At 42.4% G+C, this 27573-nt stretch overlaps 1 protein-coding gene across 5 annotated transcripts in view; it reads left to right on the forward strand.

The window, feature by feature from the left end:
- DZIP1L (DAZ interacting zinc finger protein 1 like) overlaps positions 1-27573 on the forward strand; it is a 796975-nt gene that overhangs the window by 448951 nt on the left and 320451 nt on the right. For all 5 annotated transcript variants that reach the window (XM_078665844.1, XM_078665841.1, XM_078665843.1 and 2 more), the window contains one exon: positions 6852-6882. In XM_078665844.1, the coding sequence (XP_078521970.1) occupies positions 6852-6882 (31 nt within the window). The remainder of the gene's footprint in view (positions 1-6851; positions 6883-27573) is intronic.

The following is a 27573-nucleotide window of genomic DNA, read 5'->3' on the forward strand; positions in this document are numbered from 1 at the left end:
TCAGCAAGAGTACGCTTTGAGAAGAATGGGAAATGCACGGAAAAATTCTGTCTAACAAAAAGAATTAGGCAGGGCATTCTTGTCCTATTCTTTATGTACATATATATAAGACCAGTTGAGTGCCTACAATATAGCAAAATGCTTTGCAATATGGTAGAGTTTTGCTTATTCAATAATATTTTCCTATTCCAAAACACCCTGTACCAACAACAACGAGGTGTGGCGATGGGGGCCAGCTTTTCCCCAGCTATGCCTGTTTATACATGGGCTGGTGGGAGGAGCTGGCCCTACACAAAGAACATGCCACATGCGTCAGAAATAACATCAGACTGTTTCTGAGATATATAGATCATCTATTCTCAATTTGGCAGGGTACCAAATCAGAAGCTAAGAGGTTTATAGAAATGATTAACATCAACAATTTGAATTTGCACTTCACATCTTCTATCAGTTCACCGTCTATCAATTTCTTAGATGTCCAGGTACTGATCAGGGATGGGAAGATGGAAACTAGATTGCATACAAAATCAACAGCTGGCAACTCAGTGTTGCATGCAGGGAGTTCTCACTTAATACAAAGTATACCCTTTGGAGAGATGCTTCGGCTGAAGGGTATCTGTACTCGAAAAGATGATTTAAAAGCTGGCCAACTAGCCAGCAAACATCGGTTTTTAGCAAGAGGATACTCAAATAAATGCATTGATAAAGCCATCAAAAAAAGCAATATGGTTGATAGATTAACTTTGCTAAACAAACCACAATTGCTAAAAGATAATAGGACAGAGGAAACAGACACTTTTAGATTCATCCTGAGTTATAATAGACAAGAAAAGGCAATAAAAACATAATCAGGAATAATAGTTGATCTAGTAGTGGGCCCCTTACTCCCTAAAAGAGCCACCATTACCTACAGCTGGGCACCTTCTATGAAGGATGCCCTTGTTCAAAATGATCCAGGTAGCCAACCCACTGGCACATGGCTATCACAAAAAATGGGATTTTTTTTAATGTAAGACGTGTAAGGCGTGTCAATTTGGTGTAAATAAAACATCCTGCAAGACACCATTTTGTGACCTAGAAAGTCAAATCAATAAAGCCTTAACATGCTAATCAGATTTTGTAGTCTGTGCTGGAATGCCCGTGTGTCCTCTGCTATGTTGGAAGCACTGTGCTGAAGGGACATAAAAGAGTGCTCCAGCACAAAAAATCTATTAAGAACCAAGACCCAGCCTACCCTGTGGCCCGTCACTTTGGCGAGATGCACAATGCAGACCCCAAGGGCACATAATGTTAAGCAAGCCCCGGGGGTGGTGGGCCCCGCATATATGTGTTGCAAAGGCCCCTGGGACCTGGCCCACCCGGGGGCCCCAATTAAATAAAGTTTGGGAGCCTGCGCTTCATTTTTTAAAAAAATTCGGTGGGATTCGCGACCACAGCGCGAATTTCGCCGAAATTAAAAAAATAAAATGCTTTTTTTGGTCCTGGGGGTCCTTCTGGGACGCCCTGAGCAGGCCTAGGGGTCAGGGTGTTTCGACCCTGCCCCCTTTTCTTTTTTTCACCTTTGTTTTTCTCTTTGCTTGTGACTCGGTTCTACAGAGTTACAAGATGGCTGCCAACACTTCCTGGTTTGGAGTGTTGACAGCCAATTAGAATACAGCTAGTGGTCGGCAGGGGTCGCAACTCCACCGCAGCCATAGATATCGAAACTTTTATTTTTTAATTTCTCAGCAACTACTAAACGAATTTACACAATTTAAAAAAAAGGTCGCTTTCTGAACCAAGCACTACCTTTTTGCCAAATATGGGGTAATACCGTTCAGTAGTTTCAGCTGTAGCCTTGCCTAAAGTTTCCTATGGGAGCTTGATTTTTTTACTCTTATTTTTTTAATTTCTCAGCAACTACTGAATGGATTTACACCATTTTAAAAAAAGCTCGCTTTCTGAACCAAGCACTAACTTTTTGCCAAATTTGGGGTAATTCCGTTCAGCAGTTCGTGCTGTTGCCCGTCTCAAAATTTCCTATGGAAATTAACATGGGGAAAATGCGTTTTGGTACCCCCCCCCCCCCCCCCCGCCCCCCTTTTTTTCTCAGCCCCTGCTTGACGAGTCACCACCAAACTTTCAGGATAGCAGCTGACATGGATAGACTTTTTTTGGGAGAATTTCGCGAAGATTCGTTAAACGACGCCAAAGTTATTAGCAAATCAAAAAATTATTTTCCTATGGAATCTAGGTTTTAACTATAACTACCTACCTAATTCTGTTTCCGACGTGGAGGGTAGAGATCTTAAGCTGAACAACACTTATACAATGATTTGCGGAGGGAGAAAAAAGAAGAGTAAAAGCCCTTTTGTGGCAGGCCAGAAGCTCAAACAAGCGTGCACGTTTAGCTATCTGGGAATATTATTTTTACAGGAGGGTCCTTGGGTCCAGCATTTAAAGCAACAAATCTTAGGTTTATAAGAGCCTCTGATGTGGTCTTTACTCTCATTTAGTCTTTAGATTTGCCTATAAACATGGCACAAAACCCATTAGAGAAATGGTGAAAATATATTAAAGTACATGCCTCCCAATTTCATTGTATGGAGCGCCAGTATAGGGTATGGCTAGTAGTAAATTGAATCATTCACAGGAGAACTCCTTCCTGTGCAGGCTTTTTGCAGTGCTGCGCTCGACCCCCCGCATACATTAACCATAAAGAATTAGACATTGTGCAAATTGAAGACTCCATCCACCTCAATATAAACATTGAATGGTATATTATTTGGGTCAAGAAGAGCACAAAGTTTACGAGAGAGATCATTAGGGACTGTCAAAAACGAGATCATTATGAGAAAATTCTGAGGCTGTGGTATATTAGCAGCTTATTTCAGGACCTTGACAATCAACCAAGCATTCAATCCCCTGCAAGTACATTGCAGAACAGCAAAAAAAAATAAGGGCAGCTTTTATTATGAAGGAGGCCATGAGAGAGCTATGAGCTAGATCTAAGACAACAATGGCTAGATACAGCCAGGGACCATGGAAACAACGGATACAATTATATTTCAATAAATCTAACTAAGATGCAGGATAGATTCTGTTTGACTATGCTACGCTTTCAGGTACTACACTATATGGTTGTATTTCCTAAATCAGAGGCTTGGTCAGGACACTTACCTAAGTGCCCTTGCAATGGAAAAGCGAACCAATCAACCATTCATCTTATGTTGATTTGTACACTATATAAAGACATTAGACTACGGGCACTGTGGCCACTATTTCTATCACAGAGGCTGGTGCATTATTAGGAGGCTTTTAAATGTTTATGTAAATTGAAAGACGTCCGTTGCCCCAGTATTCGACTTTCATAGATTCCCATGCTTTGTATCATTCCCCCGTCATCTGAATGGGAGCCTCGGTAAAATAAAAATACCGTAGCAGTAGGTACAGAAGAGAAAGAAAGGCCTAGGCCTCATCTCATTTTGTAGCCTATACACCTCTTTTTGTTAAAGAGACCAAAAAGTTGCAACAACCAATCAGAACAGCCTCACCCCATAGAACCCTCCTGAGAGAGCCTCAGATTTTCTACTGCACGTTGTGCTAAGGGAGTCTCCACTGAGCTCTGCTCATATTTCTATTCAGCTTTGGATTTCTCTTCTTTTTCTGATAAGGAGAAGAAAGCTTTATTTAAAGCTTGTGCCACCTGTTCAAAGAAGAGGCTGTACATTGACGACAAGCATAAAGACTGTATATACTGCTTGTATCCAGATCACAAGGCCACAGATTGTAAGATCTGCAGAACCTTCTCTACCAAGATCTTAAGAGACAGGAAAGGCCGCTTGTTAACCTGGTTACAGAAGATGAAGTCTCGTAAGGAGGTCCTATCATCTGACAGTGAGGATTCTTTCTCAGCTACGTCCTCCAGAAGAATCAGAAAAAGGGGTAGGTCCTCCCCTTCAATATCATCTGAGCCCCCTCTTAAGGCCTCGCAAAATACCTCTGATAGGTCTGAAAGGCCCCTATCTCCTCACCGAGGTGTAAAGGAGAGGCTGGGACAGACTACTGAGGTGCAGCCATCAAAGAAGGTGCAGAAAACTCCTTCTCTTACTTCTCCACCATCTGAAAAGGAGAAGGTTTTAAAAAAAAAACTACTGTCCCTCAGGAAGGAAAATCAGATAAGAAAAATCGCCCGTCGACGACGAAAACATCTGGTACGTCGACGACAACTTCCAAAATACACTTGGGCTCAGTTACAGCTCCGTCGACGGCAGCTTCGTCGACGGAGGCTGCAATGATATCTTCGTCCACATTTCAGGTACCTGTTCCCGTCTCATCGACGATGGTGCTGACATCTTCGACGTCGACGATGATGACACCGACGATGGTGTCGACGGCTGCAACGTCGACGAGGACGACGACGAAAACCTTGATGATACTGACGACGAGCTCGTCGACGATACCATTGACGATCAGTCCACCTTCAACGACATCCATCACCCTTGCCTCCAACTTTACTTTTTGAGGAGGAATCAGATGATGAGGATGGCCCTTAGGGGGATGCTTATAGCCCATCCCAACTGCGAGTGAAATGTCAAGACTCCGACTCTGACGACTACTACACTGAAGAACGCCATTTTGTTCAACAAGAGAGGCCTCAACATCAACAGAACATGGTAGCAATGCCTTCTTCTCTTATAACGAATTTGCGAATGATGTTACAGGACTACAAGAGAAGGTTTCCGTCCCAAACTTCGGACCAGCAAACGCCGCCACCTCCTTCATCCATTCCTGTTACTCCTCCAATTACAGTGACACCTCACGTTTCTCGAGCTACGGAGCCGGAACCAAGAGAAAGCTATCAGGAAGTTATTGCTGTTCATGACGATGATGACTCAACTGATGATGACCATCAAGTAGATCAAGTACCAGACCCGGATAGAGAATGGGACGAGTATGTTATTCCAGATCCGGCCTCACCATTGCCGGATCCCGTTGACTCTCCTCCAGCAGATATTGGAGGTTTCCATAACCTTATGGAGAGAGCGTCAAAGAGATTTGGACTTTCTATTACGACAGTACAGTCAGAGTGCTTCCTTTAAGATTTCAAGGGACCATAAAAAAACTCCATCCGTTCAATACCGATCATCGAGCATGTGTGGTCTGAAGGTACTAAGGTGATGCAGAATCCAGCTACAGTCATCCCTGTTCTTCCACCACTGGAGAAAAAGTATAAAGCTCCAGAAAACAGTCCCGCTCACAACTTTTTGTCGCTTTTAGCGCTCCAAGGAAAGGTTTGCCCCTATCAAAGCAGGGGATATCACGTTGGATTGCCAGCACAATTCATTTCTGTCATCAGGCGGCAGGAAAGCCGCTTAAGGGATGGATCAAAGCTCATTCGACGAGATCTGTTTCATCGTCTACAGCTCTGTTCTCTGGTGTTCCTATCAAGAAAATTTGTAGGGCGGTTACATGGAGCAGTGCCCATTCGTTCATGAAGCACTACTGTTTGGACTCTTCCACAAGGAGTGAGACAGCAGTTGGACAAGCAGTCCTGAGGAATCTATTCCAATGAGCGGTGAGCTTTCCCTTCTATCCTTCCTTCCTATATTGCACATTTTGTATCTAATAATATTTTACATCTATTGTTACATGGTGTATTTACTGTATAAGATAATACTTCTACTGAGATGTGCTTTTATGTAGGTAACAAAATGTGCATTCATTGCTTACTGCTAGCTACTCTGATACAAAGCATGGGAATCTATGAAAGTCCAATACTGGGGCAAGAAAACAAGTTACTTACCTGTAACTTTGGTTCCCCAGTGTTGGTTACTTTCATAGATTCCCATGCGCCCCCCCACCTCCCCTGGGACAGCTCAGCCTTCAGCAGGTGTGGTTACTGTTACACAACGGCTACAAAAATCTGAGGCTCTAAGGCTCTCTCAGGAGGGTTCTATTGGGTGAGGCTGTTCTGATTGGTTGTTGCAACTTTTTGGTCTCTTTTACAAAAAGAGGTGTATAGGCTTAGGCCTAGGCCTTTCTTTCTCTTTTGTACCTACTGCTATGGTATTTTTATTTTACCGAGGCTCCCATTCCGACGAGGGGGAATGATACAAAGCATGGGAATCTATGAAAATAACCAATACTGGGGAACCAAAGTTACAGGTAAGTAACTTGTTTTCTTCTTGCTGTATAATTCTCACTTTTATTAAGTCTGTAATTAGAAGGTGAAAGGCATTTAGTTATTTAGAAAGGTTGTGCTATGAAACAGCCTAGACCCGGAAATAAAATGATGAAATGTATTTATTGGGTACATATGTTAGGAAAATGATCTTACTCCAATTATGCAGAACTTTTCATTGTTTTTAGATTAATTTCTATCACTGACTTTATTTGTGTTTATTGGTTTATCTTAATGGTATTAGGATTCATATGAAATATCTTCTACTTGAGCATTTTCCTTTGCACCTTTGTTTTTATATTAAGGCGTTGCATCATTAACATATATTGCTAAATTGCACTGAATGTTCACTTTTGCACTTTATAGTAGTTTTGTGCTATTGCGTTTATTTGATGAATAATGTTGTCTGCTTGTATGCTTTTATGGATTTTTGAATAACCCGATTAAAGATTAGTTGATAATTGAATGGTTATTTTCTTGAGGTTGGATTGTAAAAGTCAACATTTGTATTTAAAGTTTTAAAAGTTATTTAGGTGTTTGAAAAAGCTATAGTTGTTTGCCTTGTAGTACCCGTTGCTTTCCCTCTGACACCTTTCATGAACATTGAATAGTCATTCTTTTGAAGTTAAAAGAAGAATCAGATAATGTCAGTTTTACAGTATGTGACCTGTTTCTTTTACTTCCACAGATAAAGGATGTGGCAGAAAGTAACACTGGAGGTGGGTCGAGTGATGTTTTCCCTATTGCTGTTACCCATTTGGTAGTTGGAAACAAGGCAAAGAAAGAGAGCGGTGGAACTTATGGCTCTTTCTCTGAAGCATGTCACTTGCCCTCTTTTTTTGCAACTCTGTTGATAAACATTTGCATGCATAAAAAAGGTTCCCAACATACATTTTGTAGCAGTACATATAATGTACTGCGCCTCTCTTTACATGATTACCGACAACAAGGGCCTTTCACCTCAATACTCAACCTAGTTTGTGGAGTACTCAATCCAGGCCTGCCTTTCCTTACTAGGCTTCCCCGGGAACGCCCTCGACTTATGAACGGATTGTTCCACTGTAGGGCAGTAGTCCATGCCACGTGTCCATCTCGCCACCAAGGGGAGCCCTCTCCGACCTCCATTTTTGTGCAATGTCTCTTGGCTACAATAAAACTCAGCTTGGTGCTCCTTCTGCCACCCCATTCATCCATCTTTCCAAGAAACAATAATTTGGGTTCTGGCATAATCAGCCTTCCCACCACCTGTGTTAGTATGGTGCTAAATTGTCATGCCAATATTTTAATATTATGGGACACTCCCATGTGTGAAATAATGTACCCCCTGGCTGTTTTACATCTCAGACAGTGTGGGTCAAGGCTTTACTTCACTTTGCTAAAAAGTGTGGGACTATAATTTACTCTGTGGAGGTATTTCAGTTGAGTAAGTCTTAGTTGCATGGAGATTGCCAACATTCTAGGAGCCATTTTCACCTCTGTCCAATCCTATGCTAGTGTGCCTACATAACATTCCCATCACCCCTTTAGTGTTATCAATGTGTCTAGGGTATTATTTACCAGTGTGCAATAGATTTGTGAAATTCCTTTCCTCTCATCCTAGTTTGTGTAACATGCGCCTCTAAGGGATTGTACTGCCGGAGGGCCTGAAAGGGGGTGAGGGATGCCTCCAATGTATTGCAGAGTTGCAGGTATCAGTAACATTTTTTATGTGCATATCGTAGGTTTCTACTAGGTGGTGGAACATGTACATATAGCTACCCATTCAAACATCCCCTAGTTTGGAGACACCTATGTTATCCAGGCTTTGAAGCATTTGAGTTGTGGTGCTTGTCATAGCCATGTTCCATCCCACAGCGATGTTTCTGCTGTTGGCACTCTGTGCCACTTTATCCATCACAATGCTTGGTGTCAGCATTATAATGAGGTCTGTGTCGGAGAGGAAAGGGTGGTGTCTTTTTACAGGCCATAGAGTGAAATAAGTGTGGCACGTTGTTCTAGAGCCCGCATCTCCATGGCAATGGGCGGGTCATTCCAGGCCGCTTGTAGCCAGTCTTTAATAGGTACTATCTGACTGACCAAGTAATAAATATTCACTTCTGGGATGCTTAAGCCCTTGTCATAGGGGTTGAGTTCGAACTTATGGTAGGAGATTTGCTGCTGGCCTTCTCCCCAAGGGAACTACACTATTGTAGATTTGAGTGTTTGAAAAAACTGGGCTGGTGTATGTCGTGGGGGAAGTTTTGGAATTTCTATAACAGTCGCTATCAATTTGAACGGTTTTCGTGAGGTCAGGGGGACTATGCTTAGATCCTTTGCCTTTTGCTTGGGTAGGGTTATATATATATATATATATATATATATATATATATATATATATATATATATATATATATTCACTGAAAAAACCATAGGTTATACACCATATATAGTTAGGAATTAGCATTTAAAAAACCTTATTTTACTCACACAAAACCAATGAAATTCCATATATAGTTAGTTGTACTAACTATATATCGCGCACCCGCAATCCACTGCTGATCATGTCACATATTACATCATTCATGACATGGTCAGTGACATCACTGATGACATCACCGATGACATCTCAAATGACATCACTGATGACATCACTGATGACATCTCAAATGACATCACTGATGTGTGCAAGCAGTGGATGACCTCCTTCAAAATGAGGACATTTTACACCCTCATAGATTACAAGCTATGTTCAATGAAAATGACGACATTTCAGACAGTGAAATGTTAGAAATGTTATTACATTTTGAAACACAATCACAATAATAAATAATTGCTTGAAAAATAAAAAAAAAATAAAAAATAATCAACAAAACCAACAATCAATTAACATACAGTATTTGAAAAGTCTATCATTCATTTTTCATTGCAGTACGCTGCCCAGAACGCTTCCCGGTTCGCGGACCGGGCGCTACCCACGGCCCTTTTAAAACCTCCACATTAAACCTAGGGGGTCAGGGAGGATCTAGTATGCCCCCTTATGGTTATTTCCCCCTTTGTTTTGGCCTCCTCTTGTCTCTCAATCCTACCGAGAGACAAGATGGCGGCCGCTCCGGACTGTTTAGAATGTTGACAGACACCGGAGAACCAATCAGCTTCGCTACGCGAAGTTCCGGTACGCGTAAGGTCCGCGAACCGGGGCGCTGCCCGGTCCGCTGTTACAGATATATATCTTTTTTTAAACGTTAATTTCTCAAAATCCACTGGAGCACATATATTGAGACCTACAAAAGGCACATCGGGCTACCAGTCCCTACAATTTTGCCAAGTTTCGTGCAAATCCATTCAGCCGTTCAGGCTAAAAGTGAGGCCAACCGCCCTATGGAAAACTCAATGTTAAAAACACGTTTTGGGACCCCCCTTTTTTCTCGACCCCCCCTGGACGAACCCCCCCCAAATTTCCAGGGGCTGCTCAGAAACAAAATGTTCCATTTTCCAGAAAATTTCAGCCAATTCCGTCCACAAACGCCAAAGTTATTAGACATAGAATTTTCAAAAATCCCATAGGGAAAAAATCCTAACTATATATACCTACTGGCGACCGCCAGTAGGTAATAAACGAACGAATGTATGTCTGTCTGCCTGTCTGTTTGTCCTTTATGCATTACTACACCATTCATCCAATCGCCATGAAACTTTGGGAAGTTGTTGAGTACACTCCCGCGAAGGTTTCTGGCATAAATGTTTTTGAAATATCGGCCCCCCAGGGCCCTCATAATCTTTTGAATACTGATGTACACACAAGACGGAAAAACAAAATATCGTGTATCCACAAGCACTCGAATAAATGAATAGAATTAAAACAGCATTCATCCGATCGCCAGGAAACTTTGGGAAGTTGTTGAGTACACTCCTGCGAAGGTTTCTGGCATAACATTTTTTTAAATACCGGCCCCCCAGGGCCCTCATAATCTTTGAAATGTTTTCCATAAAAACAAAAAATTGTGAATCCACAAGCACTCGAATAAATAAATGAAATTAAAACAGCATTCATCCGATCGCCAGGAAACTTTGGGAAGTTGTTGAGTACACTCCCGCGAAGGTTTCTAGCATACATTTTATTTTTAAATATCGGCCCCCCAGCGCCCTCATAATCTTTAGAATACTGATAAACGTTTACAGTTTCCGATGCGACTCGCTTTTGCAATGACCATCAACAAAGCACAAGGACAATCGCTGCAAGTGTGTGGACTAGATTTGGAGAATCCGTGCTTCTCACATGGACAACTGTATGTGGCCAGCTCACGCGTCGGAAAACCTTCTGATTTATTCGTGTACGCACCAGACAAAAAAACAAAAAATATCGTGTATCCACAAGCACTTGAATAAATAAATAGAATGAAAACGATACTTTGAAATGTTTTCCATATTAAAATGAATACGTTTCAATAAAAATGACACAATGTAAATTGAATGTTATCATAACAATTTTCCTTGAATTTCCTGTCTTCTGAGATCGCAGCGACGGGTAAGCTAGTATATATATATATATATATATATATATATATATATATATATATATATATATATATATTACTCAGGAAGTCAGCCTTGTAGCATGAAGAAGGACGACAGCGGACCCAGGAAATTTCTGGTGCAAATTTTATTTAGTGCAAGTGCGCCCCCGCACCATAGCCATGACGCGTTTCGGGTCTTCCACGACCCTTGATCACATGACAGCGCTTCGGAGTGATGATTCAAAACTTAAAGTGGCAGTGCACCGTGGACAATACACGTCATCATCGAGGTACACAAAATACTATACATGCGTCAAAGTTCATATACTAATTTTTCAAACAAGCAGCAATAAATATACTGTTTTAAAAAAAATATAAAGTTAAGAACAATTCCCCAAATAAATACATACGATAAATATATTAAAATATCATACATAAAAACATCATGAAAAAATGTGCAAAATATTGCTGCTATAATAGCATATGGCAACTTTCGACAATTTATCTCCAACTGATGCCATTCTGGGGAAAACCTTTTTGGGAATACTAACTGTAAAATACATGTATTCTAACCAAAGACCCAATTGTCTTTTAGTATAGAATATAGTCCCAACATAAGGCATGAATTAACAAATATTACTTTATGTATAATTGTCGGAATATATTCCATTGTGCAAAGCTGTGCAAAATAAACAATATAAAATACAACCCGTGTATTTGTGCAAAAGTGCTAAACTTGAATCAATAACATTTAAAATATTAAATGCTAAAATCAGATTCAAAAACAATAATATATATATGAAAGACTAAAATGTTGTATCAAATAGCTACTGCAAGTACATTATCATTGAAAATTCATGCAAAGAGATTTAATCATTAACCTGTAATCAATATCATATAAAGAACCAAAGATTTCAATGAGTTGAATGTACATGTATGCTTCCCATTACAAACATGTATAAAGGTCTTCCCCTGCATTCAATCCATTAGGATGCTTACTGTCTAAGTTCAAAATGTAATACGTTTCAAGTTTGCGGAGAGCCCTATCCCTGTCGCCACCTCTCCTTAGGGGCATAACAGTGTCTATTGCATAATATTTCAAAAGACTGGAGTTTTGTCCATGGTACTCCTTAAAATGCCTGGCAACAGGGTAACTCTCATCACAATGTATAATAGCTCTTAGATGTTGAAGTACTCTCTTGTGGAGTGGAAGTCTCGTGCTGCCAATATATCTGAGTCCACAGGGACATTCAAGAACATATATCGCGAACTCAGTTTTACAGGTTAGATATTTTGAAATGCAAATCTCATTCTCGGAAAAAGGAGAAGTATACGTTTTCTTATTAACCCCATTCTGACAGGCTTTACAGTTGGAGCATTTGACAAACCCTTTCCTACTACTTAGCCAGTCTGTCTTGACTAGGATTTCAGGGCTACTATTAGTCAAGCTAGTCTGCATAGAGCCTGCTTTCTTAAATGTTATGGTAGGAGCCATAGTCGTACCCATTTTTAACACAGGGTCATTCTTAATGAGATCCCAGTGTTTGGTCATAATTTTTCTGATATCATGATGTTGTTTATTATATGTTATGATAAGTCTTATAGTATCATCAACAGGAACCTCCACGTTGTTCTGTTTCATCGCATATATATATATATATATATACTAGCAGCCCGTCCCGATGTTGTCCGGGTATGAATTGCTGCCGGCCAGTAGTATATTGCTTTGTAGGATTTCGTTTTGATAGCATTTCTTATCTGTGACAGGCCTGTGAAACGCTCCGATTCACAGTGCACTGCTGATGCACTTAAGAGTGCACGTTTAGTAGTGTGTGAACTCGAGTTGCCCTACTTTATTTTTCCTTGCAATATTATATAGCGCGAACTCGACAACATGGCATGAGCACAATTTACATTACAGAAGAACACATTCATTTGTGGTAGGCACGGGGAGTCAAAGCGATTTGCCTGGAATCACAGGATGTTGAGCTGATGCCGAGATTCGAACGTAGCTCCCCAGCTCTAAAGTTCGCAATTCTAGAACTTGTGGCGGGAGGTGTGTCTAAAAGTGTATGTCGGTGCTGGCCATCAATGAGAGAGACCTGTGCATTTTTCAAATGGGTGTTGAAAAAATATGAGTATGTTGCTGGAGATGTGGGCCGCCGTGCCACCAATGTACTTACCAGGGGAGGGTAAACACCCATTATTCCGCAACTTTCTTTCCGCATACCATCACTCCGCATACTTTCATTACGAAAGTACCATGACTCCGCAATGCCATTATAACGCATGGCAATACATTTTATATGCTTTTACCACGCATACATTTACAACAATATTCATTGTAAATGCATGAATGGTAAAAGCATGTTTTTTTTAAAATGTTTGGATAAGGTAAGTATGGGTATAGGGGTATATGTTTTGGGGTACTGAGGTATATGTTTTGGGGTGTTTGGGTATTTTAAGGTTTCAGTATAGTATTGGGTTATGGGGTACAGGGGTAGTTTGGGGGTTTAGGGATAGGTATGGGTTTTGGGGTACAGGGGTATTTTTAGGGTTCAGGGCTAGGTTTGGGTTTTGGGGTATAGGGGTATTTTTAGGGTTCAGGGGTAGGTTTGGGTTTCGGGGTACAGGGGTATTTTAAGGGTTCAGGGCTAGGTTTGGGTTTTGGGGCACAGGGGTATTTTTAGGGTTCAGGGCTAGGTTTGGGTTTTGGGGTACAGGGGTATTTTAGGGTTCAGGGGTAGGTTTGGGTTTTGGGGTACAGGGTTATCTGTAGGGTTCAGGGCTAGGTTTGGGTTTTGGGGTACAGGGGTATTTTTAGGGTTCAGGGGTAGGTTTGGGTTTTGGGGTACAGGGGTATTTTTGGGGTTCAGGGGTAGGTTTGGGTTTTGAGGTACAGGGGTATTTATAGGGTTCAGGGCTAGGTTTGGGTTTGGGGGTACAGGGGTATTTTTATGGTTTAGGGATAGGTTTGATTTTTGGGGTGCAGGGTATATTTATAGGGTTAAGATGGGTTAGTGTTTAAGGGTGTTGGGGTATTTTAAGGAGTAAGGGTGGGTTATGATTATGTGGTGCAGGGGTATTTAAAGGGAGCAGGGTGGGATTAGCACACGATATGAGACATGGCATGAAGGGCGGAACGTACCACACGCCCCCAGCGTTTGTCAAGCCCCCAGCACACGCCCACAGCACAACGCAGACACGCCCACAAGGGACTATTTTGCTGGCACGGTTCTTTTACCTTTTAAATGTATATGGTGGGCATCTGCATAGCCTATGTCCTTCTGCTGCAACTTCCCTTTCCAACGCTGTATTGGGTGTTGTGATTGGTGCTGTGGTTCCTGAGATTACCAGCCTCAAAGGTTTGGGCTCTCTCTTTATTATATTAGTATGGATATATATATCCGTTGGGAGCAGAAACGTTATGGCGGCACAGCAAATAAAGAAATAATCACCTGGAATCTCTGGTCCGTATTTTGGGATGAAGTGAATGCGGAGGGAATCGATATAATTTGGTAGTTTGTTTTGCACAACTACACACGGAACCCCCTTCTCGTCGAGTGTCAACGCGCAAGCGGAGCAACAAAGCTGAGTTCGCTCGCCCAAAACCTCAATCCCAAAAGGATACGCAGCGTTTGACCCCTCCTGAGCTCAAATACTTCCGGATACCATCGGCATAGCACGGAGGAATCGAGTCGGTGGACGTGGCAACTCACGGCGGGAGCCAAGGTACGAACGTGTGAGCATTTCTTTTTGCAGGAGTTTGTAAGGCATTTACCATCGTACATTCGCGATACAGTGGATTTCTTGAGACAAATTGAGGGGATGGAATGGAAAGAAAACTACCTTTTAATGACAATGGATGTGACACGAGTATTATTCATGAGGATGGACTGAAAGCCACTAAATATTATTTGTCTCGAAGAGCTTCGGGTCACATAGAACATAATAAGATGTTGCTGGATATGTTAGAGTTTTGTCTAACAAACAATAACTTTATGTTTAACAACCTTCTTTTTCAGCAGACCAGAGGAGTTGCCATGGGGGTCAGCTTTTCTCCCAGTTATGCCTGTCTCCATACTGGGAGGAGGTGGCCCTCATCAGCACTCACAGTCACAGTGTCCACAAACATGTTCGTACCTGGCTTAGATTCATAGATGATTTGTTTGTAGTTTGGCAAGGCACTGAGCAGGAAGCAAGGTCATTTGTGGAAGCACTCAATAAAAACTGTATTAACCTTCACTTTACAATGACCATAAGCGCCAATTCAGTTAACTTTCTGGATACTGAAATCTATATTAGTAACAACAAAGTGGAAAGTAAATTATACCCCAAAGAGACAGCAGGTAACACTACTCTCCACGCGTCCAGTGCCCATCCCAGACACCTTATTGAGAGCATACCCTACGCATATTCTGCACACCCTATGCAGAATATGTAGCAACGAACAAGACTTAAACACAGACCAAGCAGAGAGTACAAAAAGATTCAGAGAAAGATGGTACAGCCAGCAAACCATCGAGAGAGCCATAATTAAATCAATGGATCCAACGAGAGATTCTCTACTAAATGTAGAACGTAACATTGAACAAAGAAACATCAAAAGGGAGTCAGATTCCACATTTAGAATGATAACAAGATTTAGCAATCAACACAATCCGATAAGAAAGATCATTCAAAAAAACTGGCCGTTGGTGCTGAGTGACAATGTGATAAGACCCCTGCTGCTGCAGAGGGTGTCCATCACACACAGTTAGTCACCCTCTATGAGGGATACCTTAGTAACACCAGCCCAGAAGTAATAGAGAAAACAAGCTAGCTACAGACTAACAAGGGATTTTTTAAATGCCATACATGTAAAGCCTGTGTTCACGGTGTGAATAAAAATGTTTACACAACTCCATTCAGTAACAGGCCCTACAAAATACAGAAATTCCTCACGTGTAAAACCGAGTATGCTGTCTATGTGCTGGAGTGCCCTTGTGGCCTCCAGTACATAGGCAGCACTAAACTACAGGTCCATAAACGCATCCTCCAACACTTAAGAGCTATCAGTAACCAGGATAACACTTATCTGGTGGCACTCCACTTCAGGGAGGCACACAATTGTAATAACTCACGCCGTAAGTACTTTGTTATTGATAGCGTCCCACCGAGCAGACGAGGACGGGACAGGGAAAGTAAGCTGCGTAGAATGGAAACAAGATACATACTGCAGTTAAATTTTAAGGCACCGGAGGGCCTTAATGCCACTGAGGATCTGTATACATGTTATGGGGAATAAGGAGACTATGTGATATCTTTGGGGAACAAGTATGTGTTTTAACGGCTTTTAAGTGTAATCATATATCTATTTACTTATTTTTTTTATATAGATAATTATTTATATGAGAAATTATGTATATAGTGCAATTCAGTGAATATATATCAGCAAGACTACAATTGATTTTTTTGCCAAATAGAGATTTGATAGCCACAATGCTATATCGCTTGTAGGCGTATGGAGTATACGACAAGACAATTATTAGTAAACATGTCTGTATAGGGAGTTTGAATATGTTATAAAACAGTACCATAACACTGAAATTTAATTCAATTTTAGAGGGTTTTATACTTATATATTATCATATTTATAGGCGTTATATATTGTGATACTTATTTATTGATAATGAACACATTTTTAATGTATTTATACGAATATTTAGTATGCGTGATATTGCACTATGACTCTGTATACTCAAAACAAACATTTGGGAAAAATCAATGGACCAATTGTCAATTGCACTTTTATGACCAACACGTGAACACATCCCACAAACAGATCAATTCATGTGGAGTTATGTTGATTTTAGCGCACTCATACACAGTATAGTTTTTATAATTTTGCACACTGGCACTTATTCACAGACAAATAGACATAGGGTGATGAATGTGCACAGGGGTAGGCAGTATTTCCATCCCATGGCTTTCTGCGTATTGTACAGGAATGTAGCAATTGTTTAAACAAGATTGATATGTTTAAACTGGAGGTTCGGTACCTTTGGTTTAGGGTAGGATAATCGTCCGTCCTGAAGCCTTACATTTGTAAACAATGCTCTCTTTTTTATTTTAAAGGATTGTAGGTATTATACCTTCATGAATTAATACAATCAAAGTGTTTGCACTAATTGTAGTAGCTGTACCAACCGAATTGATAGGCATTGTGCTAAACTTGAACTTCTATGTCTACGATCCTGAAGAACGCTACGTAAAGTTTTTTCATGCACTTGTCACTTTAAAAATGTCTGTATGGACGTAACCTGTGTCATGTGATCAAGGCTCCGTTGGGAGCAGAAACGTTATGGCGATACAGCAAATGAAGAAATAATCACCTGGAATCTTGGGTCCGTGCCGTATCTTTGGATGAAGTGAATGCGGAGTGAATCGATATATATATATATATATTGAGGAAAATTGAATTTTGCCTTGTTATATGTGCCTACGTGTTCCCCATCCTATGTTATATGTGTATGATCGATATGCATATATCCCCCTATGATCGATTTAAGACGTAATTATAGTTGTGTCCAACTCTAGTATGCCAGTATCCAGTTCTCGTGAAAGCAACGAGTATTAGGCCTATGTTGCCAACGTTTTACATTATGCACGTTAATTCACCGCATTGTTCCCGTTTCTAGGCCTCAAAAGGGCCCGGACACCAGATTCAAGCTCCAGTCTCCTGAACCCACTCCGAGGAGTGATGCAGCCCCCACCTGCATCCCTGACCCTTCACTTACTTCCTGCCGCGCAGCGCGGTGCCCGGCCTGGCTCTGCCTGCCTGTCTGCCAAGAATATGTTATGCCTCTAGTTATCAGTTCAGCTCTCCGTCTTCACATTCCTAAGCTAACGAACCGCATAAACAGCTTCAGCTATAGTCTAGTCTTTCTGTCTCCATGCAAGTGAATTACTGTATTAATATTCATAGAAGATTCATAGCACACGCAATACACGAAGAATATATGCATGCACCAGCCTTTGTGTCCAGTAGCCTTTGCCCTGATAACTTTTAGATTCTATCAACATGTACTCCAAACACCAGATACCAGATACGCTATAGGTACATGTCGTCCTGACACCGCAGACTTTAGTCTCCTCTTCTAGTGCAGAAGTCATAGCCCCCAGTTCTCCCCGGTAACACGTCATTGCCCGTTTGCACGCACCACTAGGTTAAAGGTCCTAGCTACTCAGGTCGCCCCCTCCATGTTTCCGCCCACTCTATGACACTTCTGTGACGTTCACATCACATGTCTACGTGCACGCCCTGTGCACGCCTTCTTTTCACGCCCATGTCTTCTTATCTTACGTTTGTCATAAGTTACGCCTACTGTATGTAATGTAATAGAAATGTCTTACTATATATATGTTGAATTGTGATGAAACGGGTGCAGCTGCCTTCCTTCCTATTTTATTTCAGGCTGTCCCGTTCCAGTCCCTTCCCCTTTGCCTGAATAAAGCCTGTTCAACTCGGATACATCGGATCCTGCCTCTTATTTATTGAGCTATCTGTTATTGTTAATATATTCAAAAATAGTACCGGTAATTAATTATTTATTTACCACATAAATGGCGCCCGAACAGGGACGTGCCCTTTCCCCACGCGCTGGCGATGTACGCAGGTCCCCTGACCCTCTGCAGCCGTGACGGAACTCTACTGCGCACCGGTAGATATTTCTGCTTCAAGTCTCCCTCAGGCCCACGGAGGAGACGGAGACTGCGGTCCGGCATCCAGACGAAGCGGTGTGGAATGCGGTTCGTCCCGACCAGAGCCCAAGCCGAGAGTGCAAGGTCCGAAGTATCCGGAGGCCCACCTGTTTCCGAAGTTCGTAGTCCGACGTCGTAGCAGTCCAGTCCAGTCCGAGGCCTTCCAGTTTCTGCTTCCCGGTGAGTACCGTCGCGGGGGAAGTATCTAGACAGGATCATTAGTTTGTTCCTGGTCCGATGGGTTTGGGTACACAGATCCAGTCCGAAGTATTCACCTAGGTGGGTACGGTATGACGTGTCTCTTTATGGGACCGGTATGTTCTGTACTGTTTTAGCAGTGCATCCAGTAATTCTAGTAAGTTTCGTTCTCGAGAAATTCATGTGTTCTATTTTCAGTGTACCAGGTAGTATTTCTGTTCGAACTGTTTTTAATGTATTTCTATGTCGTGGTATGAGTGATTTGTTTGCCATATTATTACTGTGATTATTGTGTATTGTGTTCCAAGTGTATTACCGAAATGCCTCTGTTCTCGAAATTACGTCAGTTAAAGACCAGAAAAGGGTTACTCGAAGAAGCAGTTCCTGTCCCTCCTAGGGACAGTCCAGGACATTTTATGTATCACAAGCATGGCTTAGATGCCATAATATATCTAGACTTATGGGCGGACTATACCAAGGAACTAGAAGAGAAATATAGATGGCCCGTATCAGGTACATGGGATGCCGAGTGCATCATGAGAGTAGAAGAAGCATTATGGAAAAAGAAAGCCAGACAGTCCCAGAAAGATGCCATCGAGTTATGGCGCAAAGAATCTCATAAAAGAACCGAAAAAGAATTCAGAAAAACAGAATTAAGTAGGGAATCCTCAAAAAGAGCCCAAGAAAGGGAATTAATAGAAGAAGGTGAACGAGTTAGAGCAGAACAGTCAGACAGACAGAGAAATGCCATTATTAAAGGTATGTATCCTCTTCTTGCCGAGGGCTTGCCGAAGGCAACCCCGGAAGCACCCTGTAATTTACCGCCACCATTGGTCCCGATTAAGCTACGTCATAAACCGACCGCAGCTGACATATTTCTTTCGTCCTATTTGGACGACACCATCCCAGCCTATGCAAATCCTGTTCCGCCTGCTCCCGTTAATAATGTAATTCCTGTCCCGCCAACTACTGTTCCCGGGGGTCAAGTTCATATTCCAGCACCCCCGGACCAGCCCACAGTAAATGTACCCGTTTTACCAGTCACTCTGCCAGCCCGTACAGTATTAACTGACGATTCCAGCTCAGGAGGGGCTGAAGGAGGTGCTCCTATCACCCCGCCTCAAGTTAGACGACTGACGCTGCATGACGTAGCGTTACAGCGTACGCCAAAAGTGGCGACATACACAGATCTCAAGCGACTTCTTACTGACTGTATATATGATCCAGTTCCAGGCGAAGATCACATGATCTTATATTCAGTACGTTTAAGACGGGTGGCCAGCTTTTTGATCACCCTGCCTGATATGAAGGAACATCTAAACAGAATATATTGTTTTATCCGTACAGGAGAGAATCCAGGAAGTATTCACGAAGCTATGTCACAAAGGAAAGCCGAGGTTCAACTTATGATTTTAAAGTTCTTGATTAACTGTTTAATAAGAGAACAAGATTATCCAGATAAAGACCAAGACGAGATGAAAGTCCTGACCAGGTGGAGTGACAATATAGCCGAGGGAAAACACAAGACACAAGGTAGTGTAGAGAGTATGTACAAGAAAATTCGTAAGGAAATAATACGTATACACCAGAAAGAGGAAGCAAAACGAGCAACCGAGAAAGAGAATGACTCTTCCAGTGAAGAGGTAGACAGCGAGAATCCCTCCAGAATAGCGTATGTAGGTAGAACTAGACTTTCCGACCGATATTCACGCCTAGATTACAAGAAAGCTTTTCCTCCTCCAGTACCAGAACAGTGTTCTCTTGAGCAAGTATTCCAGGCCACCGTTCAAATTCTGAAATCACGAATAGGTTATGGCGAGCTTAGTACAATGCATGAACAAGAACTAGCCCGATCAGCAGTCCGATGGACTAGTGATTCTACCACGTTTCCAGATGAAATAGTGGCCCAAATGTTTCTGAAACTACCCCCGGCCGAGCAACGTCTGGTGAGCACATATATGATTCAGCACCTCATTACACTGTATGAGGAACAACATTCTGATCCAGGTCCTTTACATGATGTACTGAACGAGTTACTCCAAAACAAATGGAAAGGTCTAGGTACCGATTTAATTAGTGTCATACTAGAACAGCGCCACAAGTACCGAACGTTTCTGAATCCACATTTTGTTCATGTCTCACCCCCAGAAAATATATCATTCTACATAGACAGACAGAATCCGTTACGAGAAGTACATCCAGCCAAGAAAGAGGGTGGTGGTCTAGAACGAGTATTTGTTTACACCCCTATCACAAAAATAGAACTTCTGGAAATGAAAAAGTTAATACCTTGTCACGATAAAGATCCAGCAGGGTTTCACCGTGAATTAAAGGACATGCTCAGTATGGGAGAATACACGTATCCTGATATCATTAAAATGTTAAAGGTCCTGTTGCCTGCGGGCATATATGAAAAACTCAAAGAAAAAGAATGGGAGGTGGGAGAGAAAAAGATAGATTGGACAGCATTAGAAACTGAAGATAATACACGAGTACCAGGTACCGGTCTTGGGGATAAAGCTAAAGCTTTGCCCGAATTGTTAATACAAGTCTTGCCAAGATTACTAGCCACGAAAAAGGAAGATTGGGATGCCATCTCAGCCTGTAAACAGAAACAAGATGAAGATACTAGTGATTTTTATTCTAGATTTGAGAAATGTTTCATTATTAATAGTGGTCTGAAAACAAGTAGTGAGTCGTATCCCCATCTTTTTGTTACCAAACTAGTCGAGAATTCAAGTCCACAAGTTAAAAATAGAGTATTGAAAGTCGAAAGTACCTGGCAAGCTAATACTCCGTCACAAATGCTCCAGATGCTACAGTACCACCAGAACAGAATCAGGGAAGAGCAGGAACACGAAAAGAGACGTATGAAAGACACGAAAATGAAAGTATTAGTTGCACAATCTGTTCCACAAGACAGTCAGAAGAGGGGTCCGAATCAAGCCAGTCATCCGACAGCTCCCGTTAAAGGGACATGCAATTACTGTAAACAGCTAGGTCATTATATAAACGAATGTGCAGTTCTGAAACACAACATAGCTACAGGTAAGACGAAAGAGAGACCACGTCCGCATAGACAAGAACAAGTTTCACAGACTTCCCAGTCACCGCAGAATGCACAACATACAGCTACAGTACCGCAGCCTATAGCTGCAACACAACACGTTACACAGCAGATGTACCAGTATGCACAGTCAGAGTATCCAGATTATCAGCCGTATTCATGAAACAGCCTAGAGAGGGAGGTAGGCTTGCCTCTCATCGAGATTCCTGTAGATCAAGAGGGTCCCTATGTACACAGTCAAGTATTAGGGAAAGACAGAAAGTTCTGATTGATACAGGGGCAAGTAGGACTACCATCAGTCATGACGAGGTTCCAGGGGCTCCGCTCTCAGGCTCTAGAAATGTTTCCCTTGGATTTTCAGGAAAACCTATTGTTAATGAAATATCGAAACCAGTTACTCTAGAAGTCGGTCCATTGTCCCGAACTACAGACTTGTTACTCACGAAATCATGTCCAGAAAATTTATTAGGCATTAGGACCCTGAAAGAATTAGGAGCAGTAATATTCTGCTCCCCAGAAGGGGTGCGATTGTTCCTGAGAGATTTTAAAGGTCATTATGTATTACGTGATTTTGATCCAAGATTATTGAATGTACCGCAGCATTTATGGGCGCAAGGTCCAACTGATGTAGGTTGTATGCATATCACACCCCATCGTGTTACCCTGAAGCCAGGTGTTGTATTACCACGAATCCGACAGTACAAATTGCCACCTGAGGCTGTAGCAGCCTTATCTAAAATTATTGACGAGCTTATTGTTCAAGGAGTGGTTGTAGAGACTGACTCCAATATATGTAATTCTCCTATCATTCCGATTCTGAAACGTACTGATCCAAATGCACCTCCAGTTTATCGATTAGTGATTGACCTTCGAGAACTTAATAAATGTATCATACCCCAGTACCCAGTGGTTCCAGATATTTCTTCCCTATTGACAGCCATTGATTCTGAAGCTACGTTCTTTACAGTTATCGATCTCAAGAACGCATTCTTTAGTGTCCCCATTCATCCAGACAGCCAGTTCCTTTTCGAATTCTGTTTAAATGGAAAAAGCTATAAATTTACACGAGCTCCTCAAGGTTTCACAGAAAGTCCTAGTATTTATAGTCAAGCACTTAAAAGACAACTAGACAATATTCACATGCCAACTGACACTGCCCTGCTCCAGTATGTCGATGATCTACTGATCACAGCCCGTTCTGAACGTGACTGCGAACGTGCGTCACTTACAGTCTTGTATTTCTTGGCCGAGATGGGGCACAAGGTGTCCCCTTCCAAATTGCAATTCTGTGTCCAGCAAGTGGTCTACTTAGGACACTTACTGTCCAAGAGGGGTAGGCAGTTGACACCTGACCGTATCCAGTTAATAGCACGTCTTCCACAGCCCAAGACACAGAAGGAGGTACGAGCTTTTATCGGCCTCACTTCTTACTGCAGACAATGGATTCCTCAGTATGCATTTTTAGCCAAGCCACTGATACAGTTAACGACACAGGAGGCAGCCGTATCGACTGTCCTCCCTTGGACCCAGGAACATACACTTGTTTTCAATGAGTTAAAGAAAGCTTTATGTAATGCACCCGTTCTAGCAACACCAAACTACAGTAAGCCTTTTACACTTTTTGTTACTGAACGTGATGGTACTGCATTATCTGTTCTCACACAAGATCAAGCAGGACAATACAAGCCCTGTGCTTATTTTTCTAGCACATTAGACCCAGTAGCCCAGGCTCTGCCTGCGTGCCTCAAGTCAGTTGCAGCCACAGCACTAGCTATCAGACAAAGTGATTCCATAGTGTTAGGACATTCCCTGACAGGACAAGTTCCACACTCCGTGGAAGTTCTTTTAAACCGAACACAGACCCAGCACTTGACAATTGCACGTTTAACAGGTTATGAACTGACACTGTTTCAGCCACACATAGAAATCAGACGCTGCAACATTTTAAATCCAGCTACACTGTTACCGTCAGTTACCCCAAATCCTGCCACACATGACTGTGTGGAAGTTGTTAACACTACGACAAAGCCAAGACAAGACTTGACAGACATTGCATTACCTAATCCCGACCTGACACTTTATGTGGATGGTTCATGTATGAGAACGAGTACAGGAGAACTAGTAGCCGCGTATGCAGTGACTACTGAAACCGAAGTTATAGAAACACATCGTATTGACACCCTGTCTGCTCAAGCAGCAGAGCTTGTCGCTCTGACCCAAGCCTGCATACGTGCCAAGAACCTGAAAGTTAATATATACACAGATTCACGTTATGCATTCGGAGTCGTACACGACTTTGGAGTACTCTGGCAAGAAAGAGGTTTTATGACTTCTCATGGAACCAAGATTCAGCATGGCCCCCTCATTCAAGCTCTGTTAGATGCAATACATTTACCGACAGCTATCGCCATAATGAAGTGCAAGGCACATACGAAAGTCACTGACATCATTTCCCAGGGTAACGATCTAGCAGATCGAACAGCCAAGCTTACAGCCCAGACTCCAGACATTCCAGTCAACACGACACCGACACACATTCCAGATCAGACTACTTGTATGACCGTTAAGGACCCAACACAAGATGTGATAGATATACAGTTACATGCCACTCCAGAAGAAATCAAGAATTGGTCTGAACAAGGAGGGGTCCAGACAGATCAAGGATGGTTGACGAAGGGAAAAGCCACATGGTTTCTCCCCGACTCTATGGTTCAAGTCATTATTAACACCGCACATAGTCCAGCACACTTAGGAGAAAAAGCCATGTTAGACAGTATTCCGAACCTCTGGTTCAACAAGCATTTACGAGCAGCAGCCAAACAGAAAGTGCGTACCTGCATGATCTGTTGTCAGTTCAATCCAGGTAAAGGTATCCCGGTGGAACAAGGTGGATTCCATCCTCCTGACCACCCTTTTGAAGTCCTCCAGATGGATTATATTCAGATGGAGCGATGTCGAGGTTTCAAGTATGTTCTCGTAGTTGTATGCGCTTTGTCCAGGTGGACAGAAGCATATCCAGTTCCAGATTACACAGCTGCGACCACTGCCAGGCAGTTGGTTCGTGAGTATTTCCCCCGCTATGGATTGCCTAGGGTCGTGTATTCAGATAACGGCCAGCCATTCTCATCCGAGCTCATGAAACAAGTTTCCCTTCTGTTAGGGTACCAGTGGAAGTTCCATTGTGTACGCCATCCTGAAGCAGCCGGTCTCGTAGAGAGACATAACCAGACTCTGAAAATCCGCATCGCCAAAGTATGCGCAGAGAAAGGCGTAGATTGGATGGTCGCCCTGCCAGTCGCCCTTTTTTATATGAGAATGGTCGCTCATTCCCGTTCAGGTCTATCTCCATATGAGATAGTGTTTGGTCGTACCCCAAATATGTGGGGTACACCTAGACCACGTACAATTACCGATGTTGACAGTAATATGCTGACAGATTATTTGGCCGCCTTGATGTCTGCACTACAATCTTGTCGTTCACAGGTCGCCGCTGCATTTCCAGACAACACCGAAGTGAAACCGCACGAGGTCGTTCCAGGTGACTTCGTCCTTGTGAGAAATTTTGATCGTTCAAGTCCGCTGGAGCCCCGCTGGAAGGAGCCCCGCCTTGTTCTTCTCACCACCCGGACAGCAGTGAAAGTCGAAAACAGAAAAGGGTGGCTACACGTGAGCCACGTCAAGAAATTCCATGGACTTAAAGCAAAAACTTTTCTCAAAGACTGCCCCGTTCTCAAGGACTGCCCAGACACTGAATTTAAACTTCCCTTGTTAGAGAAAACTCCGCAGCAGGAGTATAAAACAAAGTTGAGGTCTAGTAAGTCAGCCAGTTTAATTGTCTAAGTCCCTCTCGGGTGAAACGGTTAGACAGGTTCCTGACATGTATGAGATAGACCCACACAGTGAGAGAGTTAGTCAAAACTCTAAGAGATGTATCGTTACTCTGTTTTTTCTGACATTTCTGAGTCTTATGGTTACTTGCATAAGTTATGCTTTATATTTATGTTTTCCTATTTCACATGTACATATGTTTTCTAATGTTACAGTAGAGCACACATTTAGTGACCTGCCTCCTCACGAGTTATCATATCGTCTTGCTATGCGTAATAATACTTTTATCCGAATGCTGCACTATTCACACCAGACCAGCAATGCCACTAATTGTTGGGTGTGTGGTCGACTCCCCCCTTTCCAGACATCGAAGGGAGTTTTGCCACTCTTTCCCTATCCATTTTCACACAATGGTTCATGTGGAGCATGGTCCACGTTAACGTCATCCCCAAATGATATGTCCCTTCTGAATAGAACATGTTTCCCAGACAAGCAAAGTCTTTCCCATAGAACAGGATTAGATCTAGAAAATGAAGTATATGATTTAGGTAATTATTCCTCGAATTTCATGGTTCTGAATGTTCAGTCCGAGACTACTCCAGATTTGCCTGCTATTTCAGTTCTACCAGTTAAAGGCGAATTATGTGTCAGAAAGAATGGTTCTGCACATGTAGGACATAGTGATTGTACCACTATGGTCGAGTATAGTGACAGTGGGAAATCTATTTTCAAAGCCTCACGTCATTCTTATTTTGTGTGTGGTCAGACCGCATATGTACGTCTGCCCCTAGATTGGGATGGAACATGTTATATTGCCTTCCTACTGCCACCAGTTTTCCTAGCCCCATCCGATTATCACAGAAACACACATCTAGTACACGTTAGACATAGAAGGGAGACTGAGTCCCCAATTGTCGATCAAACTGAAACTGCCTTAGAACAATATCAAGACTTCAATAAAGGTTTCTTTTTCTTCATAGGTCCTGTCCAGAATAGTAAGTTAATACGTAGGCTAACCAGAACCCTTGAAGCAGTAGTGAATGAGACTACTTCCGCTCTAGGTAACTTAACTGAAGAACAATCTGCTATTAGATTTGTCGTGCTCCAGAATCGTCTCGTCCTTGACGTCATACTGGCCGATAGGGGAGGAGCTTGTAGAGTCATCGGATCTAGTTGCTGCATTTTCATTCCTAATAACGCGCCGTCTGTTTATTCAGCTATAACCAGACTTCATAAAATCGCCCATCAGTTACACCAGAATCCAGGCACCTGGACATGGTCCGGTTGGCTCTGGAGTATAATATCTGCCTGGGGATGGAAAGTATTATCATTCCTGGGTATAGCAGTAATGATCATATTCAGTTGCTGCCTCTGTTTACAATGTGGCCCTGCGATTTGCGGCTTGTGTGCTACCTCTTGTATTCCTAGTCCTAAGTCCCGTTCCAAGACAATTCGAGACGAGCAAATGATGCTCTATGAACAGATAGATGGTATCATGAATATTGATGTTTCCTGATGGAAACGTAGGGCACAAGGAGGGAATGAGGAAAATTGAATTTTGCCTTGTTATATGTGCCTACGTGTTCCCCATCCTATGTTATATGTGTATGATCGATATGCATATATCCCCCTATGATCGATTTAAGACGATTATAGTTGTGTCCAACTCTAGTATGCCAGTATCCAGTTCTCGTGAAAGCAACGAGTATTAGGCCTATGTTGCCAACGTTTTACATTATGCACGTTAATTCACCGCATTGTTCCCGTTTCTAGGCCTCAAAAGGGCCCGGACACCAGATTCAAGCTCCAGTCTCCTGAACCCACTCCGAGGAGTGATGCAGCCCCCACCTGCATCCCTGACCCTTCACTTACTTCCTGCCGCGCAGCGCGGTGCCCGGCCTGGCTCTGCCTGCCTGTCTGCCAAGAATATGTTATGCCTCTAGTTATCAGTTCAGCTCTCCGTCTTCACATTTCTAAGCTAACGAACCGCATAAACAGCTTCAGCTATAGTCTAGTCTTTCTGTCTCCATGCAAGTGAATTACTGTATTAATATTCATAGAAGATTCATAGCACACGCAAT

Source organism: Lissotriton helveticus, chromosome 11 (genome assembly GCF_964261635.1).
Source record: "Lissotriton helveticus chromosome 11, aLisHel1.1, whole genome shotgun sequence".
Lineage (NCBI taxonomy): Eukaryota > Metazoa > Chordata > Amphibia > Caudata > Salamandridae > Lissotriton > Lissotriton helveticus.